Source organism: Acipenser ruthenus, chromosome 9 (assembly GCF_902713425.1).
Source record: "Acipenser ruthenus chromosome 9, fAciRut3.2 maternal haplotype, whole genome shotgun sequence".
NCBI classification, from domain to species: Eukaryota; Metazoa; Chordata; class Actinopteri; order Acipenseriformes; family Acipenseridae; genus Acipenser; species Acipenser ruthenus.
The window spans coordinates 941,905-963,918 of record NC_081197.1 but is presented as its reverse complement, the minus strand read 5'-3'; the positions used below and the strand labels follow the sequence as shown (position 1 = coordinate 963,918).

At 39.8% G+C, this 22,014-nt stretch overlaps 1 protein-coding gene across 2 annotated transcripts in view; it reads right to left on the bottom strand.

Moving 5' to 3' along the window:
* Positions 1–22,014, bottom strand: part of LOC117407300 (UV radiation resistance-associated protein-like) — an 80,407-nt gene that overhangs the window by 40,003 nt on the left and 18,390 nt on the right. For both annotated transcript variants that reach the window (XM_059030627.1, XM_059030628.1), the window contains exons 8-12: positions 19,220–19,346; positions 13,812–13,896; positions 12,151–12,238; positions 11,885–11,945; positions 6,883–7,048 (exon numbers count right to left, since the gene is read on the bottom strand). In XM_059030627.1, coding sequence (XP_058886610.1) covers positions 6,883–7,048; positions 11,885–11,945; positions 12,151–12,238; positions 13,812–13,896; positions 19,220–19,346 — 527 coding nt within the window. The remainder of the gene's footprint in view (positions 1–6,882; positions 7,049–11,884; positions 11,946–12,150; positions 12,239–13,811; positions 13,897–19,219; positions 19,347–22,014) is intronic.

The window sequence follows — 22,014 nt, the reverse complement described above, 5'->3', positions numbered from 1 at the left end:
CATGACTGTGGTATTGTGAAGCCCACTAGGTTACAACTGGCTCTAAACCCTTAATAACAAGGCAGCATTCTTCTTTATTACATTCTTCAGAGTCCGATCCTTATTCACAAAGCATGTACCCTGCTTGCTAAGTTTGCATGATTCTGTAAAACAGAAAAAGACACTTCTACAGAACTAACAACAAAACAGCTAAGATGCATGCCGGAGCTTTCAAATGAGCCGCCCTGAGTTATTCATCCAAAGCACAAAATTAGGGGTGGCTGAATGTATGGGTTTGTTTGTTTTTTGTCCACTTACTTTTGAGAGCTCGACCTCAAGCTGTAAGGATTTTAGAAACTAATTAACTGGAACTAATTTTGTGTTAAAGCAGAAGAATACAAATGTTTAAGAGAAATTGAACACACAGAATGGGGGTCTTGGAGGTGGTCATTCCATTTTGAACACACAGAATGGGGGTCTTGGAGGTGGTCATTCCATTTTGAACACACAGAATGGGGGTCTTGGAGGTGGTCATTCCATTTTGAACACACAGAATGGGGGTCTTGGAGGTGGTCATTCCATTTTGAACACACAGAATGGGGGTCTTGGAGGTGGTCATTCCATTTTGAACACACAGAATGGGGGTCTTGGAGGTGGTCATTCCATTTTGAACACACAGAATGGGGGTCTTGGAGGTGGTCATTCCATTTTGAACACACAGAATGGGGGTCTTGGAGGTGGTCATTCCATTTTGAACACACAGAATGGGGGTCTTGGAGGTGGTCATTCCATTTTGAACACACAGAATGGGGGTCTTGGAGGTGGTCATTCCATTTTGAACACACAGAATGGGGGTCTTTGAGGTGGTCATTCCATTTTTAGGACTCTGGACAAAGCACTTGGTGGGAGGTGGAGAGGGAGTGAGACACAAAAAGATCCCTGGGGTGCAGAGAAGCAAGCGCTGCCTTCATTCTGTGTAACTAATGTATTACTGTTTAGAAGTAAAAGGAGGCCAGCTTAAAAAGGACAACCCGAAATAAATGAACACGGCTCTACAGGGTAAAGATCCACATTTCCACAGCAGCCTGAAGCATTCTTTTATCTAAAAACATCCAGCTAAGACAAGTTGACATAAACTCCAACTGCACGCTATCCCCTGGTCATAACTCTCCCCACACCTCATCACGCTGGACAAACAGCTTGTGGGTCAACCATAGGGTTCACGTTTTTAATACTCTCCATTTATGGTTCATTATTGAGAGGGGGTTGGGGTTAAACCCTACCATTTAAAAAAAAAACACAACAGGGTCAGTTTCTGCATGTGATTTATGATTTGGCTCTGGAAAGGATTTTTCATGGAGGGTGTAAGGTTGTCTTAAGGTCTAGACTATTTCCATTTTTTTCACCCTTCTTTTTTCTTTAACAGGAACTGTGGAGTAATTGAAAGCTACAGTAGAGGTAATGCAATGGTCACCGTGAAAGGCCCAATGGACCTGCATGTCCCAGTTTCTCTGCTCTGCTGCACTCTGCCTTTCAGCAGCTCTCTGAGTTATTACTGCATCTGAATGTGCAGCACCCACGACCCCCACATGACCTTTTCACAGTGCCCTCATTCTCTCAGTACACCCCAGTCTCACATTTAACAGTACCTATAGCAATACTACCACTTACCAAAACGAAACAAAATCCATGCTGCTGATCTGATCTGGGTGTACAACTCAACTGCGTATTTGTCCACCAAGCAAAAGTTTCAAGTCATGCACCAGTGGCATTGCATTAGAGGGCAGGTGATGAGAGGCTGTTTAAACCTCCTGCATAACCTTGAAGGGGAAACATTGGGTATCTGTAGCCATTTCCATGCAAGTATGTTATTAACACACCTTCCCTGCCACTGCTGTAAATACAAAATAAGAGCTCTCAGTATCAAAGTATAACCACTGTTACTTACATTTACAGAACGTACCAGCAAAAAAGTGTGACAGCAAATCAATGTAGCGAGAGATAGGATCTGTGTTCACATCTTTGATCAGTGTGTTGTTTTTATACAGGCAGGCACACACACACACACACATCTAGTATTGCATGTGCAATGCTCGCTGGTGTTCTTTACGTCCTGTAAAAGCATCTGGACAGTGTATTCATGCACAGATTTGAACGCACTGTTTAAGATAGTAGTAGTGCGTAAGAAAAGGAGTTCTTTGCTGAACTGCAAGTTAAGTGCAGTGAGAGGGGATTGCTCATTAACAAGTGAATACCCAATTTGAACTTGAGGTATAAAAGAGCATCGTGTGCAGTGCAGCAGGTATGTACTGTACTATTCAGTGGGGCGTGGAGATCAAATACTGCAGTCTAATTGTACCTACACCTACAGTAATGCTTCTTCACCCATTTCCAAGATTGTACTGCAATGCGCAACACATCCACACTGCCTCATAACATCAACAAGCAACACTCTGCAGCATATCACAAATCAGAATCAGCTGCAAGGCTTTTCCTAGACGTGATGCTCATTAGTTTGCTAGTCAGCAACTGTCACAACTACTTATGATAAACACGGGAGGTATCTAAGGCGCGGTGGGGGGGGGGGGGGGGTGTAACAAGCGAAAAGCGTTTGATCAGATGATTAAACTTTCTACAGTACCAGGCAGAGGTGTTTTTTTTTTTTTTTTAGTGGAGAGCACTGGAATTAAAATAAGGCGAAAAACAGAATGTGTGCCATCTGGTCATGATTTGAACCCCAGTTGTGTCACTATATACCTTTATAATACTGGCAGTACTGGCAGAATGCTGCATGTCAGGGATCCTTCCATCCCAGCAGTTACTGTAGTTTTCTCTTTACTTACGATTGCAGCCGTTTCCTTGTTTCACAGACCCCGATTCACACTAATCTCGCACTACCTACTAATGTTACCTTAGGTCTGCGCAACGAGCCGTTAAAGTAATTGTAGCGAACAAAATAATTCCAGAAGCCTTAGCCGTGGTGCACTTCTATTAGCTACATGGATCTCACGTGTGCAGATTTAAAAGACACACCTGTTACTGCACACATTGAAATTGTATAACATGATATCTGATAGGACTCTAGGTTAAAGGAAGCTCTCAGTTTCTATGCTTGAATCTGTTTACACCTGCACTTGGGTCATTTCACCTCAGCAGTGTCTCCTGGGTTAAATCATGTTACTGGCTGAAAGCATGTCAGTTAACAGGGTTAGTGATAGGAAAAAAGCCAGTGAAGGGGTGGGGACAGTTTCACTCTCCAGGGAAAATGACCCAGGAAGTGCAAGACAGACAGTCTAAAAGCATGGCTTGCAATCAAACAGAGCTTTCTTTAACCTAGTGTAGTACCAGAGATCATGTTTTGAAATGGAAATACATGTTTGCGATAGTATGTGTTTCTTTCAAAACTGCACATTTGAGACCTATATAGAACAAATGGATGTTCACGGCAGACATTTTATGGAACTATTTTGTTTGCTACAATTACTTTAAAAAGTAGTAAAGTGTGATCTCCCTGGCTGAACATGTTCAAAAAATAAAAACAACATTTGGAAACAGCCTCACTGCAGTGCCCTACACTGCAGAACATGATCTGCACTCCTTATCAGGGGGGTGTGATGTGAAGCTGGGTACTTCCATGGTCGCTATGGTTACATTCCATTCTGCACAGGGTCATCGTGGTCACATGACAATGCTATTACATATACATAATACATTATAAAATAAAAAAAACAATGTTAACACCCAGGTCGATTTCCATTCGCAGCACACAGTCTGCTGATGTGAAGATACAACCAGAGCAGTCGTATCCAAAAAGCGATCTTGACATTCGCTCCCCTGTGCCTGTTTAACTACTCCAACACGAGGAGAAATCAGAGCATGGTATTTATAGAAACGGACCGCATCACTTGAAAGGGTTGTATTATTTAATGCTGTAGAGCACGTTATAGAAACGCACTACAATTCATCAGCACCAATGCATGTTGCAGGATGTTGGAAGCAGGACTAATACAGAACATGAGATGGCTGTTGATCAAACTTCTAGCCTTATTTTAATGTTAAACATACCAGTTTAAGCATATAAAGTGCAAACAGGTGTAATTTAAAAAGAAAAGACCCATCATATTCTACTGGTTCTGCAGACCCCGATTTGCACTAACCTGTGTCTACCTCACCTAAGGTAACATTAGGTGATTCGAGATAAATCAGGAGACACCACATGATTACGTGCTCGGATTTAAAGACCTGCACAGTCCAGACATGTTCTATGTAACACCAAGTTCCCAAGGCATGTATTGGGCTACCTATGAATTCAGATCTACAATCATTGCAGAAAGGAATTAATTTACCCTCCAGGAGAGTCATTTTTCTAGCTTGTCACATGTCACTCCGTAACAGTGAAGAACTATTAATTAAAAAGGTAAAACAAAAACAGAAAAGCTGGCAATATATTATATATATATATATATATATATATATATATATATATATTCTTCCCTGACTTGTGAAGAGTTACAGTCAGACAAGGGGCTGATATTGACAGAAGAAAATCAGTTGGCCAGCTGCCATGGTGCCTGCATCATGCTGTGTGACCACAGGTAATCATTTATCAACACTCTGTTTTTAAAGCTGCAAAGTGATTCATCCACATGTGGCATCCAAAAGGATTTCCAGACAAACCTTGAGTTAAAATGGGTGTAGGAATAATTCACTGACTGGTGCGTGACAAGTACATTATTGATCCGCAGGGGGGACAGGAGATCAGGAGGCTGCTCATCAGCACTGACACACTAGCTGGCTTTTTATTTCTGCTTCAAACAGGTCTCTAAAAGCAGCTCAAGGGAATGAGAAACAGGTTTCAGGTTTAGGATGTTATTAAAAAAAAATAACATTTAAAAAAAGCAAAGCATATAGCAGGGTTTGTGCCGTTCCACAAAGAAAATCGGACTTCAAGTGTCTTTTGATGAATTGCAAGGCCAGTTGATTTAGTAATGTTCTCATCCGTGCCAGAATTTCCAGAGAATAAGGCACACAAGAATAAAATGTCTCCCTGGTATATAACTCACACATCTTATACACCACCCTAGCAATAACACCACAACATACTGCAGAACTGTCCTCGTCACAAAGGGACACCTCGGGACAAAGGCTTTTGTCCACGATGAGAGAGACCAAAAACAAACCCAGAGAATATGAAGTTTCTAGGTGAAACGATTTAGGAGGCATCAGTGGTAGAAACGGTGGCGGATTTGCAAATTCATACAAGCTCCCCGAACAAAGATGCTTAATGACTCCTGAAAATGCAGAACGATTGCTCTGGTACACAGAGCCAAGCAGTGACAGTTGTTTAGTCTGACTGGTCGGTTCTATTCCCTTCCTCCAACTTGCCAAAGTCCTCACCAGCATTATTACCCTGAGCAATGGAAACTGTTACAAGACTGTGGAACATTGAAACTAAAACCAGACATGTTACCAACCTGAAAATTAAAACAAATAATGAAACATTTAAAAAGCACACATACGCTCGCACGCACACAAACACAACTCAAAATACAGCAAAAGCTGACGAACATTGCTTTTAGAAAGCGGCGCTATAAAATGAACGTCTTGTTTAAAAACAATAATAAAATAATTGTATAGGCATGCAGCGCACTTGAGCCTGTCAGTCATGGATAACATTTCTAACCTAGGAGTTCTCATCCTCCTCCAGGCATTAAACAGGAAGCGTGCCAAACATATTTAATCTGCAATGACAGAAACATTATGAATAAAGATAAGGGTTAGGTAAAACAAAAAGGGGGTGGGGGGGGGGGGGGTGATGAGGCGATGAGAATTATTATTTGCAACTCGTGTGAGCAAGCCTTGAGAAGACCACGTCTCCTGAAAGGTCCCTCACTATTAGATTTATAAATAAAGCCACAGCTTAGCAATGAGGAACCAACGTCTGGTTCTCACTGGAGCTTTTGAAAAAGATCTGGGGCTGGATCACTTCTGGAATCACTTCTGGATTCTGGCTGTTTCACTGTTGGTTAAATGCTGCGAGTCAGGATCACGTCTATTTTTTTTTTTTAACCCCATATCTAATCCTAGATGGATTGTCATACCCCCCCCCCACACAACACATTTTAAATGTTTAACACAATGTAAACCTGGTAATCATTGAAACATCTTTAGCATGTATTCTTCCACATGCATTAAAAATGAATTAAAGAAACAGAACCTTCCAAATCAATAAGGATACCCATTGTTCATCTCCTGCTAACTGAGGACTGAACTTGGACTTTGAGCGGATACCAAGTGCTTCAGTGCTAAATCCCTTACAAACAACATGATCTGAATTACCACCTCAAAAAATCACAGCAGCTATTCCTATGAGGGTGAACGTTGCCAGAAAATGTTTCATCCCGGTCAATGTGAAAAATCTGTTCTGAGAGATACTGGAATGAAGATCGTAAATCACAAGGAAATGCATTATGCACACCAATGCAAACAGGGAATCAGATTTCACAAATGAAAAACACCAAAAAATACATAAATGCAACTCAAAAAGGAATTTCGATTGCTATAAAAATGTAAATTAGTTGTGAGGGAGGGAACTTTATTTGAGGAGGAAATAAATGTTACGCACGACGTATGTGCAGATATACATTAGATTAGTGTGGCCCTTTAACTAACTAAATTAAATGAGATGGACATTTACATGTTGTTCTCCTTGTTTGATAAAAGGTTTTGAGACCCAGATTTCCTGATGAAGACTCTGCCACCACTGGATTGGAGAAGATAAAACTGTCAGTTTAAACTTTAATCTATGGATTCTTCTGGGCTTTCCTCTACAGACTCTTCTACTGTGATCAGAAAACTGGAGTTCAGTCTCCATGAGCAGCACAAGAAAGAAGAAACACTTACTCTCTCTCCTTTTCCGCTAGCTGGTCTGTGATATTATCCTTGATTGAAGACCTGGAGCCCTTGTGGACGACTGGATACCTGAGCGGAACTTGCAGGAAGTAGGAAATCATCAGCACAATATGGGCTGTGTAACCCAGGGCAACCGCGACACTTCCATCATCCCTCGCTGCAGCACAAACAAATACAAAAATAAAATAAAAATTAAATCTCACAGTCACAGCTTAATTCTTTAAAATGTTCTGTATGCTACGTATCATTTTGTGGTTCTGGAATTCAGGTATTTTAAATGGCAAGAGAGCTGGGTTCTCTTTAAATACACCATGAAAGGTTTTCACTTGGTGCTACTGGTGACTTACCGATCTCCACCTGTATCTTATTAAGCAACAACGGACACCTCCAAGACCAGAAAATGATCAAAGTGATCAAGCAAGACGTGCATCACTTTCTTGTTAGTAATCGAGTTGTCAGAAATCCAATTCCTGTACGAGCTTTAGTGTATTCTCAAAACTCATACATTGTTTTGGGGTTTTCAGCATTCTGGGAGGTACTTGTGGGTATTGTAACATGCCCTTGGCTGTTAGAAACCAAACTTTGGTTGTTTTTGTTTTTTGTTTTTTAGAATGTAGTGGAAGGGGGAGGGAAGGACAAACACAAACGTTCTCAAATCTCAAGTCACTTGCCTTGTCCTGTATCCTGTGTTACCGGCTTAGGTTCAGGGTTTGCTGGTTAAATTTAAAACAACACTGAAAAGACAAACTGCTCTACATGGCAGCACTACACAAGATTATAATCAAGATTATAATCAAGACTTCATTGGTTATATCCTTTCGTAATGTATTATTTGATTATATTCTTTCGTAATGTATTTGATTATATACTTTCGTAATGTAATATTTGTTTAATTCATTATTTAAACTACCAGCAATTTTTTCCTCTCAACAATTCATCAGCCTAAACCAAAACAATTCAAAATGCAAATAAAATTCAAAATAAATGATATTTCAGCCCAGAAGAAAATGAAGATGGACATGGACATGAAGTTCCCAGGCCTGCCCTGCTAGCTGTTAACTAGATTTGTGAAAGGGGTACAGTGCATAAAAAAGAAAATGTAGAGCATAGTGTTGTGAAGAATACACAACGGAATTGACACATACAGTACCTCTCAATCAACGCTTCTGAAACAGTTCCCCAACAAGCCACAAACGGTGCCTTGCTATGTACTGGGTACAAAACATAAGAAACTCCTGCATATCCTGACCTTTGACACTGCAAATCAACACTCTGCTTCCATCGCATTAACTGGGATTAAACTGCCCTGATACAGGACCAATGAAATACAACACATCGCTATTCGATGATGTACAGTACAGTGCGTGTCAAAAGTCCTGTCCCACTGCAGGATATAATACTTTGCCATCGCTTACAAGACGACAAAAGAAACAGAAAACTACAACGGGCCAGGACCTTTCAAACACTCGCTATAGATAACACTTTTTTTGGTTTGTTTTTCTCTGTTGGAAGAGTAAGTTCCTTTGAAACAGAGAAAGCATCGTGCTGGGAAAGTGTTAAGCATATTGGAATCCTTCACACTTCAGGCAACAACGCATGCTGGAACTACTCACTACATCTTCCTGAACATACGGCTTTGAGACCGAAACAGCCACAGACCTCCTTGGCGAAATGGTTCACAGCTGCAACATAAACGAGGCCTTCTAGTGTCAGGACCTACATGTGCCACAGCACAGGTGCGCAAGTCAGTTTCACCCTTTTTTTATATAAAGTTTAATTTGTGACGTGAAGCCGTCTGTGACCAGAAAGCTACGATCATGGCTAGGCAGTGGGATCCATCCTTCAATCTCCCAGACAAACCTGGGTTACATTATTAATATCCAGAAAGCTACAATCATGGCTAGGCAGTGGGGTCCGTCCTTCAATCTCCCAGAAACCTGGGTTACATTATTAATATCCAGAAAGCTACGATCATGGCTAGGCAGTGGCGTCTGTCCTTCAATCTCCCAGACAAACCTGGGTTACATTATTAATATCCAGAAAGCTACGATCATGGCTAGGCAGTGGGGTCCGTCCTTCAATCTCCCAGACAAACCTGGGTTACATTATTAATATCTAGCCCTTTGAAGTCATGCTTTTCTATTGCAGAAAAGCATAAAACAGGATCTTCCCCCAACACACACAGTTGCAGGACATTAGATGAGTAACACTTTCTAAATGTAAAGTAATAATTCATCTTTCTGTTTGTTAAAACATGAGACCATCATGTCAAGGGAAAGCCTCTTTATGCAAAGTAACCCCTGTACTGTACACAGGACCAAAGCAAGGACTGCATTATAATTTGTATTATTTAGAAACTGACTACTTGAGAAGCTTGCTGTGTTATTTGACCCTCTCCTTCCTTGCAGGCCCCTCTAGGGAAACATTATTACTACTGCGTGCTATTGGGCTCACGCAATTGATAAGTCTATTACTGGCTATAAAACCTGTTGTTTTAACCTTATTTTCATTGGGGGGGGGGTCACTCAGGGGGCTGCAGTCTGTAGGAGTACCCCTCCAAATCTACATGTTAGAGGGGCCAGTTTTCTCCAGTTCCACTTTACCCTGATAAGTAGCTGGCCAGAAATCTCAAGCTCTCCGTTCAAATAAACAGGAAGTGATTTTTAAATTCCTGGACTGTTCTGCGGCAGGTTTTATAAAGAAAACCTTTAACTTACACTTCCATGAAGTAGAGGGTTAGAGTACCCAGGAGGGGTGCCACTCTGAAGAGGTGTGTTTTACTGCACACTGACTCTGTCGTTTGATGCGCTGTTCTGTGGTGTGTTTTACTGCACACTGACTCTGTCGTTTGATACGCTGTTCTGTGGTGTGTTTTACTGCACACTGACTCTGTCGTTTGATACGCTGTTCTGTGGTGTGTTTTACTGCACACCGACTCTGTCGTTTGATACGCTGTTCTGTGGTGTGTTTTACTGCACACCGACTCTGTCGTTTGATACGCTGTTCTGTGGTGTGTTTTACTGCACACCGACTCTGTCGTTTGATACGCTGTTCTGTGGTGTGTTTTACTGCACACTGACTCTGTCGTTTGATACGCTGTTCTGTGGTGTGTTTTACTGCACACTGACTCTGTCGTTTGATACGCTGTTCTGTGGTGTGTTTTACTGCACACTGACTCTGTCGTTTGATACGCTGTTCTGTGGTGTGTTTTACTGCACACTGACACTGTCATTTGATACGCTGTTCTGAGGTGTGTTTTACTGCACACTGACTCTGTCGTTTGATACGCTGTTCTGAGGTGTGTTTTACTGCACACTGACTCTGTCGTTTGATACGCTGTTCTGTGGTGTGTTTTACTGCACACTGACACTGTCATTTGATACGCTGTTCTGAGGTGTGTTTTACTGCACACTGACTCTGTTGTTTGATACGCTGTTCTGAGGTGTGTTTTACTGCACACTGACACTGTCATTTGATACGCTGTTCTGTGGTGTGTTTTACTGCACACTGACTCTGTCGTTTGATACGCTGTTCTGAGGTGTGTTTTACTGTTGCTTGAGTTTCACCTTTTCTTACTCTTTCCACCGCATCGAGTTTCATTTTAACAGAGAAAGATTTTGCTGTCTGCCATGCTTCATACTGTATATCTGGAGCATTCCCCCAACGTTTGCGAGTCAAATTGCATTATGGGGGAAATGGGGGCCATGACCTTACCATGTTCTAAGCGATTCCGCTCTATAACCGGTCGTGTTATAATGGGGTAGCACTGTAGTAATAATACTAATGTGATCGTTTGCTCATATGAACTGGCTATTGAAAAGACACATCTGAAAAAAAATGCTGAACGTCCATATACAAACTATAAAGACTGCACATGCTACTTAAATTAGATTGATTTTAGAACAGTGTCTGTCAAAGTATGTATTTCAATGTACTTGTATAGATTTATTTATAACCCCATATGTACTGTAAAAATCTAAGAACAGCATTCTAAAAAAAACACAAGAGCCAGCCCAGCTGTTTCCTCCAGTGCTGTGGCTAAGGAAGTGAAACAGCTTTACTGTGTGACTCCTTACATGGTAAAGTATCCAGTACAATTCACTGTCAAAACTGAACTAACAGGATTTGTGAAAAGAACGGAACTTATTCTTTAAAATGTCCAACTTCAGAAGCAAAATGTTCCAGATTTTTCTTGTTTTCTTCAATAAAATAACAGAAATATTCCCAACAGTCCTTTAAAAACAAATACCATTTTCAAATACATTATTTCAGTTAAACATTTCCCCCCCAGGATTGTTATTTTTTTGTTAAGACTGAATGTTTAATGTAGAAAAGCCACTGATAGCTGTGTTTGCACTAAGCAACGCAGACATCCTATTAGAATATTGTTTTACCCTTTCAGTCCTGAATTACTTTTGTTAATTAAGTTATACAATTCAAAAAGTCCAATGTGATTTCCGCTGGCACATGTTAAACACACTGTGCTAAGATAAGGTGGGACGTTGAGATCCTGCCAGGACTGAAAGGGTTAAACACAGATAAACCTCTCGGGAATCCTCTTCCTGCGAGATTTTCTTTTTCTGTTTTCTCTGTGCAATTCGACTTTTTTGTTGTCCGAAGCGAGATATTTCCCTGTGGAACCAACCTTGCATGACTGGTCTCCTTGTGTTTTGTTAGAATGATCATGACAGTTTGATGAGATGTTCTACATGTGAGCAGAAAACAGTAAATGAAGGTGAATCAAGCAGATGTATTTATATGGAAAGTGTATATTATATATATATATATATATATATATATATATATATATATATATATATATATATATATATATATATATATATATATATATAAAAAAAGGAAAAGCATGGGATAAATATACAAGGCACTATAAACAGATACATGTTTTTAGACTTGCTGTAGTTAAGGGTCAACATCCCCATTCTGTATAAAATAAACCATTTAAAAATGGCATAAAACATTAATACTGTACCTTGGAAATCTTCAGAGTTTGGCAGCTTGACTCCACATATTACATAATCCGTTTGATTGCTCTGTAAAAAACAAAGTGCAGAGATCACACAATCAAAATCTTCTTTGCCAAACTAAATGCATTTTTTTGTACACATTTCTGGGTGATCATTTAGATTTAGATTTATATTTTGGTTCATGGTGGTTTCAAAACACAATACAACTCAGTTTGTCCTACCACGCACACACACACACACACACACACAGAAATAAGCACTGCCAGCTTACCACTTCAATAGGATAAATGTACGAGAGTTCTGACAGTAGCTGCCTACACCGGAAGGTCAGCTGTGCATTGCTCTTCAAAAACAGCTCTCTGAAAAGACATTTAAAATAATAATCTGCATTACAAAGGCTTGGGATCTAAAACGCTATGTATCGAGGTATGGTTTTGGTAGCAATATCATTTCCAGACTGGCTAGAGCAGCTTGATATCAATTCATAGCACTCTGCATGACAAGCGACTCTATACATTTACAATTGATTTGGGAAACCCTAGCAAACATGGTGTAAAGATCAATACCAATTCATGTTTAATAAGCAAAAAACAATGATAAACTAACTGTCGTTTGCGTGCGCCATATTAAAAGCAAACTCTTCTATTATGGATCTTACGTTAGTGAGCCACCTTCTTAGGCATGGTCATGTGATCCCCCATTCAAAACCTTAGTCGGAAAACAACAACGTTTTTTAATTTTAACCCATTAAGTGCCACTGTTCTCATTTGAGGACAGGCTACTTTGTAATTTTTTGGAGCATTTTAAAAAGAGTAATCTACCTGTTATTTAAAATGCTCTCTAACTACATTGTTATGATAACTTACTCTAATTTTGTTAATTGCAAAAGTCTAAATGTAAATTACATAAATACAGCTTGTGTTCTGATTTTTTTTTCAAATAAATTAATTTGGTACTCAATGGGTTAAGCTCGCACTAAATTCTGGTTCCACTCATTTAAATACTGCGTGGGGTGCTGCAGTCAGACTGCACTAGCGAGAGCAGTGAAAACACTCAGCTCTTCCATTTAAACTTGGAAAATGGAAACAGGCAGGGAGTTAAAATAGAACAATACAATAAAAACAGGACTGAAACGCTCAGCCACTACATAGCAAGGAATCTTTGTAAAGTATGTTGGCTCGCTCATTTTACAGGGTGGGGAAAATGCCCAGGTGGGTTCTCTTAAACTCATTTATATAGCTTTTTAAAATTACAACAATAAAAAAAAAAGAGAAAGCTCTGCTTTTAAACTACAGGTTTTTGCCTGTTTCCCAAATGTTAACTGAAGAATTCATATGTTTATTTTTTATGTGTAGCCCATGACTTTCAGATGGGTCCTCTGAGCTGACAGTTCTTGTGGTTCCTAGGACTGTTTTTCCTTTTTAAAAAGGAATTGGAATTGAAAAACGGGAATTGACCTCAACCTTGGTTGAGGGGCTTACACATTGAAAACTGCGGAGGGGAGTTCTCTTTCCTGTACTACTAGAGCGCTCTGCAGTGTGGAGAGTGGGGAGTTCTCTTTCCTATACTGCTAGAGCACTCTGCAGTGTGGAGAGTGGAGTTCTCTTTCCTGTACTACTAGAGCGCTCTGCAGTGCTGAGTGGAGTCATCTTTCCAAGGCCTGTACACAAGTCTGCAGTGTTGAAAGCGTTAGGCAATGCAATTTTTCCATCACTTTATTTTTTGGCCGCTAGTCTTGGATGCAATCTTGTTGCATTTCAAAAAGGTTCACAGACTAGCATACAATGCCAACATGTTTTTTTTTCTTTTGGTTTTTGTATATATTGGGTTTACTTAAATGATAAATTGCCACTCATCAGTATGACTAACTGACATCTTTGAGATGTCTTTCTAATTAAAGCAACCCAAACTCAATCGTGGGTTGGGATTTACCTTTTGGCAGTGCATTCCTTTTGCTGCTCTGTTAAGGACTCCTGGTCTGTCTCCAAAGACTGTTGCTTGTTTGAGAACGCCTCCCCTAAAGAGGGAAAAAAAGAGAAAGAAAAGCATTTACAAGGCATGAAAACAGTGTTATATTCTTGTACCAATCAAATGCATTTGGATTAGTTTAATCTTTTTTTATAGATGTATTGTTCTGGAGTTGATCTTTAAATGTTCGGAATGTCAACTTGTAAGAAAGACTTTCTTTACTTCTCCCACTTCTCACCCGAGTCTTGAAAGCAAATGCATTTTGAATTGCAGCTGTTCCCATCAACATGTTGTCATGTTGTCATCAACACAAAACCTTTCTTTCTTCCTTTCAAAAGAGCCCAGAGCACTGATTAAGATTAAGGAATGAGGAATAAACTGCTTGCAGTATTATGGCCAATAATCCTCCCTTTAATACCATCCGCAGTCTTCAGATTTTTGTAAAGAAGACAAACACATTAGTGGCCAATTGTCAACTGTGGTTGTAGATTTTAATTGTAACTTAGCAGATAGTGCCTCCAGGTCGACAAGTGATGTAAAAATAACTGAAAACAAAATGGGTTGTTTACGTCCGTCCTTGTGAGTGAAATACCCACAGCACTCCAGGAGCGTTCCTGCAGTATTCTGTCCTATTTATAGAACAAGTACAATGTGTGGAATATAAAGTATGTTTAAACCTGAATTAAAACACCTGAATTCAGAGAGCTGCTTTCCTTAGCTCAAGCTCTGCATCTGTTTTAGCCACGCAGAGTAATTTGGAGCAGTGCAATCTCCCCAGTCATTCTGTCATTGGACTTAAATGAATGCAAGAAACATTTGAAAATGAGAACCAGTTATAAAAGAATAATTCACTCAGCAGTGTTGAACACGAGTCCTTCAACACTAGCTCTCAACACTTGCTGTAGCAGCTCAGTACAGTTCAATTCAATTCAGCAGGTATAACAGCACAACAGAACAACGGTCATGGATAGTGGAGACTCTGTTTTGTAGTCTGCAAGCAAGTAAATAAAGTATAATCCAGACCAGATTTAAGGTACTCTGTGATAAAGATAGCCCTCCAGCAGGATTTTTTTTTCTCCCACCCAGATCCTTCTACTCATTTCCCTTCTTCCCTGAAGTTTATTTTTGATTCAAGGCTGAGTGAATTGTATATACCAAGCAGAGTGATGAATTAGGAAACAATAATGGAACAGACGTCTCTTTCCACTGGATAGGGTTCAACAGGAGTCTTAAGAACACTGAAAAAGAATGAGAAAAGAACATTCCGTAGAAAGAACCCATGAGGCTTCTCTATACAGCAATAACGATCAGCCTGCATGTCCAAGGATTATTCTACATTCGATTCAGGAGAAGTGGCTTTGTGCTCTAGCACCACGTCTCAAAAAACAGCTTAAAATTCCTTCTAACTATTTCATTATTGCTACAAATAACCCTTGCCAGGCGCTCCACAATACACAATCTGAATGATTCAGATATTATAATAAGTTTGAGCACTGTCCAGCTTCTTCTTGCTCTATGAATAAATGTTTGCAAATCAACAAGACTGCGATTTGTCATTTATGACAGCCCGCAATTATTTTCTCTTTACTGCAGAGATCAAGATGAAGTATTTCAACAGGAAAGGGTTTGCCAATTGGGTTGAATTATAGCCTTATTGCTTTGAAGTATTGCAAGATGCATATAAGAAAAAAAGAAAAAAAAATGTAGCACAAGGTGTTTAAATTAGTTTTTAATTAGCCGTGAAACCGATATGTGGGTTAGGTGTCTGCAATGGTTTAAAATGATCAGTATATAATTTATACTGTGCAAGGGTAATATAAAAGGTAATATATTATTTGCAAACATTAATACAAATAAATAAATAATAATAATAATAATAATAATAATAATAATAATAATAATAATAATAATAATAATAATAATAATAATAATAATAATATCATCATCATTGCAATTCACTCTGCCGTTCTGTCATTAAATTTGACTGAATGCAAGAAAGATTACAAAACAAGACAATGGGAGCAGCTCAGGTTTTGCACAGAATGTATTAATAAAGATCACTGCACAGGTACAATGAGAACGGTCTGTGCCCCTGATGTTTCATCTAAGTGACTGCTTTAAATCTGGTAATTTGACTATAAAGTGAAATCCCATTTAGCAGTTGGTTTACAGTAGTTGCTTTTATTGGGGGGGCATTAACATTAAAATAAAGATTCCTTCAAAGCGATTCGCGGCACACAATTGCTTCCTCCGAGGGAGATCGTTTATAATAAACAAAAAAAGAATTAGGACGCCATTAAACGTTAACTTCCTCAAGGATGGAAAACACATGCTGTGGAGCATCATGTGTCTGTGTTAGAAAGATGTTTAGAACATTAACCGCATCAGTCATGTTTGTTTAGGGAAATGCTTTTGCTCTTTTGTAAAGCGAAGTTCAAGCATTTTGAAGCCTTTAACAATGTTGTTCTTGTTTTGTTCTTGCCCAAGGGGGTCCAAGAAGGAATGAAGCACTGCAGAGCTGTGTGAAGGAGGAGCCGGCCAGAGAAACCACTCAAAACAGTAACAGAGCTCTTTTTGCACAATAAAACGCAATTCAATTAAGCAGACACTGCAGCATTTTTCCAATACTAAAAAGAACAGGCCATTTAGACTAGCCTAGCACCCTAAATTGCATAACTTGATTAAGAACCAACGTGACATGGCTTTATCTCTCAAGGTGCTTTTACCCGAAGATACAAATCTTTATCAGATTACAATGTGGAGCACAGCCTGTTTTTACCAATGCAAACACTGCCTGAAACTTGAAAGGATGTTGTTTAAAGCAATGACACCCCCAGAAGAAGCCTGCATGTACCCCGAGTAGCAGCAGCTCTTTATATTTTACTGCCACTCCTCTCCTGGAGGATAAGATCAAAGAGAGCAATTAACAAAGCAAGGGTGGAATGAAATCTTTTCATATTCATGCTGGTAGAGACCCTGGAGGAATGCGTAAAAATATGTCATTTCAGAGATGGCGTTTCTTCTACAGCAGTTTTAATGTTGTTTTGCATTTTTTTTTTTTTCAGACTTAAGAAAAACTTCCAGATTAAAAGATGAAACACACCCTCATGCTCACATTCACACTTCAGGCTCGGTGCTCTGGATTCGACCCCCTGCAGGCAAAAGGCTGAAAGAAGAACTAGTGTTGCTGTGTTGGGCAATGATGACTGCTCCCTATGACCTGCAAGCCATCTAGTGGCAGTGTTAGCTGGGCAGCAAAAACACGAGGCAGGGTCAGGGCACTCCTGAAGAGCCCTGGGAAAGCAATACACTTTGGGACATGCATCTTCAGGGACATGCATAGCGGTTTGAGCCAGTCCAGATTTTACTGTGAGATTAGTCATGCCTGAGCCGAGACAACCCATAGAGGTAAAAAAGCTGTGATGGGAGCTGGTAGAAAAACCTGGAATGGCTCACTGCTGTGCAATGGGAGTTTTCATATTTCCTCATTTTTATAATGCCTTGTGGAGCACGATTTAGCGATGGCAAATTAAAACTGCTACAGTAAGGCGGAAAAACAATCCTAAAGCCCAAATGACAGCAAAAAAGAATAAGAAATACAAAATCAATTTATCCAAAAGGAGTACGGTTAAGTCTTCATACAAAAAGAAATCTAGGGCTTACCAAAAATCGAGTTCACCCTTGTTAAACAGTCATGGTTTTCTACTTTCTGCTATTTCACCAGCAAACAATGTTGACTTGCAACAACAATTCACCGCCCCCAAAGCTTGCAAAATGCAGATTTTACACCTCTCAAAGAAATAAAGAAGTGACAGCGCAGGGGCCATGTGGTTGGGACATTAATTATAAGTTAGAGACGGGTGTAATCCACATTGTTGCAGAGATCTGCTACCTTTTGAGGGCTTCAGAGAATACCATAAAATTCCCCATTATTTCTAGCAAAACTTGGTAAGAGGGTTTTATTAGCTATTAGTCAGTATCCGGCTAAGTAGAGGTCAGGGAAGTCAAATGCTTTTTCAAACCTATAAACAAGGCCATGCTAAGAATCCATGGAAAATCTGTTTAGAGGAAAAAGTGATGGGAATGTGACGCCCACAAAACTGAATTTAATTCTGCTGTGCCAAAATAAAATGTACAGAATACAGCAAACAATCAATAATGGAGAAGTTATTACAGGAGGGGATGAAGTAAAATGCACAGTACTACAGTAGTGCCAGGCATAAACATGAACACACAAGTGCAGAATTTATTAGAATTCATTTGTAGCCGTCCTTTTGCTGGAACGTTCACAAGGCTTTGTCAGCAGCAAGCTGTGGTGCCAATAAAGGAAATGAAAAAATACATGGAGGCTAAAAATGCCGTACCCTTAGAAGAATGAGCCTACCATACTTATTAAACAAATGGCCAAACCCTCTGGTGAGCTGAAAACAATCAGATATGATCTGAAGACTACACACGGGTAAAGTTCCTACCGAGACGATATAAAAGCACTTTGAACCTTGTCAATTAACACTAGAACCGCCATGCGGGTCAATTTGACCCATTCTGGATTTAAAATGTTACTCTTCCGTTGTAAATCGTATGTGTGTGTGTCCGTTTTTGACTTTTCCTAAATATATGAATTAAATATCATCATGGCGTTTGATAGCCAGTAATCGCAAAAATGATTATAGGATAGGAGTACTTGAGGTTGTGCCCAGCTATTAAAATAATGACATAAATAAATACAATAACTAAGTAAATAAATGGTAATGATCTTCAATTCAGACCACGTCGTGTACCGACGCCTCCTCTGGTCATTCGTCCAGCATGGGCACACACGGGCAAATGGAAGCCATCGGTTATCCCTGCCATGTCACAGTGCGTGTTGATTTTGCATAGCAACAACCTAGCAACTTGGATGTATAAACAGGAAAGACAGCAATGATTATATTGATGGGGATTAAGAATAGGCATGTGTTCAGCAGCTGGACATCATCAGAAACAAGTGTGTATATTTTCTATGGATTAAGGCTCATCTATTTGGCGATAGAAATAGATAGATTACATACATTATCATATATTATATATATATATATATATATATATATATATATATATATATATATATATATATATATATATATATATATATATATATATACACACACATATACATATACATATACATACATACATACACACCTCCCAGGAAGAGATTTCAAATACAAAATATTTTTTTGTTGTTGTTTTGTGTTTACCTGGGCAAGCTGGTCCTCAATCCTGCTTTAGACTGGACCCCTATCTTAATGAATCCAACACACACACACACACACATTTACCAAACCCCTATGTTAATGAATCCAACACACACACACACACACACACGTTACCTTTTCTCTGCAGCCGCGTCTGTTCCTTCTGTAACGTCTCCAGTTCTCTCCCGAGTGCTCTCTTCTGTCTTTCCAATTCACTCCGCAGCACCAAGATCTTCAACTGTATGCACTCCCGTTCCTTCTTCTAAAATAAAACACACACACCAGAATTACATTTACAAAACCAAAACACTCTACAGAAGACCCACTATTAAAAACACACCAATTAAAAACACGCTAGGAAAAATGTGCCTAGACAGAGCAATTACTCCAAAGATCTTGAGTAGCAGAAATGTACGTATTTGTGAACACAAACCTAGACCAACTGTAAATACAGTACTGCCTCAAAGTGTGTGGCTAGGTCAGTATCACTTACATGACCAGAGGTTAAAGCACTGATTGGACAACACAGGCAACGGGTATTAATACTCAGTGGATTCTAGGATTTTAATAAGACAATAACTGAAAAGTTGGATTGATCACATGACCTCAATATGGCAGCCCTGTTAGGTCAAAGGTGAAGGTGAAGGTGAAGGGTACTGGTAGTTCCCTGAAGGAGTTTCCATGACTCTGAAAATAGGAAGGCGTCACCTCATATGGGTTACTTATGAGAGGTTAGCAGTTTAAACGCTCCCCTCGCGACCATGCTTAAGTATTGGTGTTGTATAAATCACCCAGTGCCTGCAGCAGGCTATGTAAACCCGCTATTCTCACAGCACTGTGCATGGCTGCGATTTCCGAGTGGGAGTCTCTTGGTTGTAAGTTTCTTAGGTGATGATATGAGAGATGATATCCTAGCCCTGAGAAGAGCATTGAGTATCCCTGCAGCTCTTGACCCCTGAGGTACCTCTCCAAATGTGTCAACAGCTGGAAAAAAGCACGCTGTAGCAGACTAATCCCAGATGGCTTTTCATTTATTTATATAAAATGAACATACTTTAGATCTTTTATTTAACATCATGTAATCAAAGACACTACAAAATGATATCGCAAAAGTCTACAGGAAGCCATCGTTGTAGTACAGGTCTGTGCTTCTTTATTGGGACGCCTCAGGAGAAGTAAAAATATCCAGAATAAGCAGCTATCCCAATTAAACGAGAGGCATTTGAGACGACCTTAGGTGACACTTTTCATTCGACTTTATAAAGCACAATAATGTAGTTAATTTTATATCGACTGATTCTTGGGAACTTTTGCCTTTCTTGGTGTGCTGTAATGGCTATACAAACTGAGATGGAAAAGCATGGTATTTAATGGCAAAACAGAACCAAAGTTATTTCCCGAGTTAGGCAGCCAAATATGGAATGTCTTCTAGCCTTTTCAACCATCAACAGGAACCAATGAAGGATTTACCACTTCCCCTGACTGTATATGCAACTACAGCATGCAAAGGTTTGCAGATATACGAATTACTAAAACCGGTATCTAATAATGGACAAAGAAGAGCTTGTAACAATGACTGTATTTATTGACCACGCTACAGTCCACCACGCCATCTAGGGGATAATAAAAGATCTTCATCTAAGGCTGCATACCACAATTCAATGGATGGGAGAAACCCCACCTGCTGCCCCTATGTTCTAGCACTGCGATGCCCCCTCTCCAGCAGGACAGCCAGTGCCTAGGCACGCTTGGCATTGCAGCTACGCAGATAAAAAAGAAAGAAAGGTGTTTGAAGCGAAGTAGTGATAACGATTTGTAAACAGGTATATATGAACATTTTCAGCAGTGAAAATGTTTGCCATCCGATTTTCAAATGTAAAGGATGTATATCCTTCTTTACCAAGGCATTTAGGGTAGCGCAGGGCATACCGTATGTCTCAGTTTGTGTTTGAAAGTTCACGTGTGTTGCTCACAGTAACTCTGACACTCTTCCGACACAGTGCAACTCTCTGGGATGTTGTCACTGCAGATGAAGCAGGAGAATGTGCCAAACACTAAAATATTAACATGCATTTAGTTAGGGACAAATCTGGGCAATAAACACTTCAGAGAAAAAGCCCATCAAGCAAGTTTAAAAGCACTCTTAAAAGCACTGAAAACAAACACAACGCAACTTGTATTTTCAGGTTAAGTTCAATTTAGGACTTGGCAAGGCTAGTTATTTATGTGTTTGTTTCACAGTCTAGTGATCAACATTTTAAATGACTCAACGTGATATAGAAACTTGCCCTTCTAACCCCGTACTTGAGCTGGATGGAACTCAAATCATCATATTGGGGATGCTCACATGGTCCTGATTGCCTGCAGCAATGGGCATTTGCCCGAGCCAATCCACTCGATACCAATCAGAGCTGGGCCAGCAGTAAACACTGATAAACCTTTATCAAGGAATTTCAGAAAGACGGAGCCCCTTTGTACGGAAATAGAGGGTGTCAATCACTCCACAGAGAGATATAGCCTCCATCGCACAAGTGTTAAAGCCCCTATGCTTCAGGCATGCTACATTTGCGTGTAAACTACTGCAGGCTTTCGCACGAACTGAATGCTGGTGTCATTTGAAAGTGCCAGACGCAGTGTACTGTACATGGGCAGACTTCCCAATGCCATTCTCTGACCCATCTCACAAAGTCGGTGTCTGTGTGTGTGTGTGTGTGTGTCTGTGTGTGTCTCTGGCAAGTGTTTCACACAGCACTGGTCCTCGTCAAGCCACACAGCAAAATAAAGTTCTTTGGCACACACATTACACATAAAAGCATGCAAGCAAATATTTATCCAGAACAGCCAAAGCGATATGTTGAAGCCCACATATTTTTAAACACAGGCTCTAAAATCATCTCTAAATCCAGTTTCAGCTTTAACCTGCTTAAACT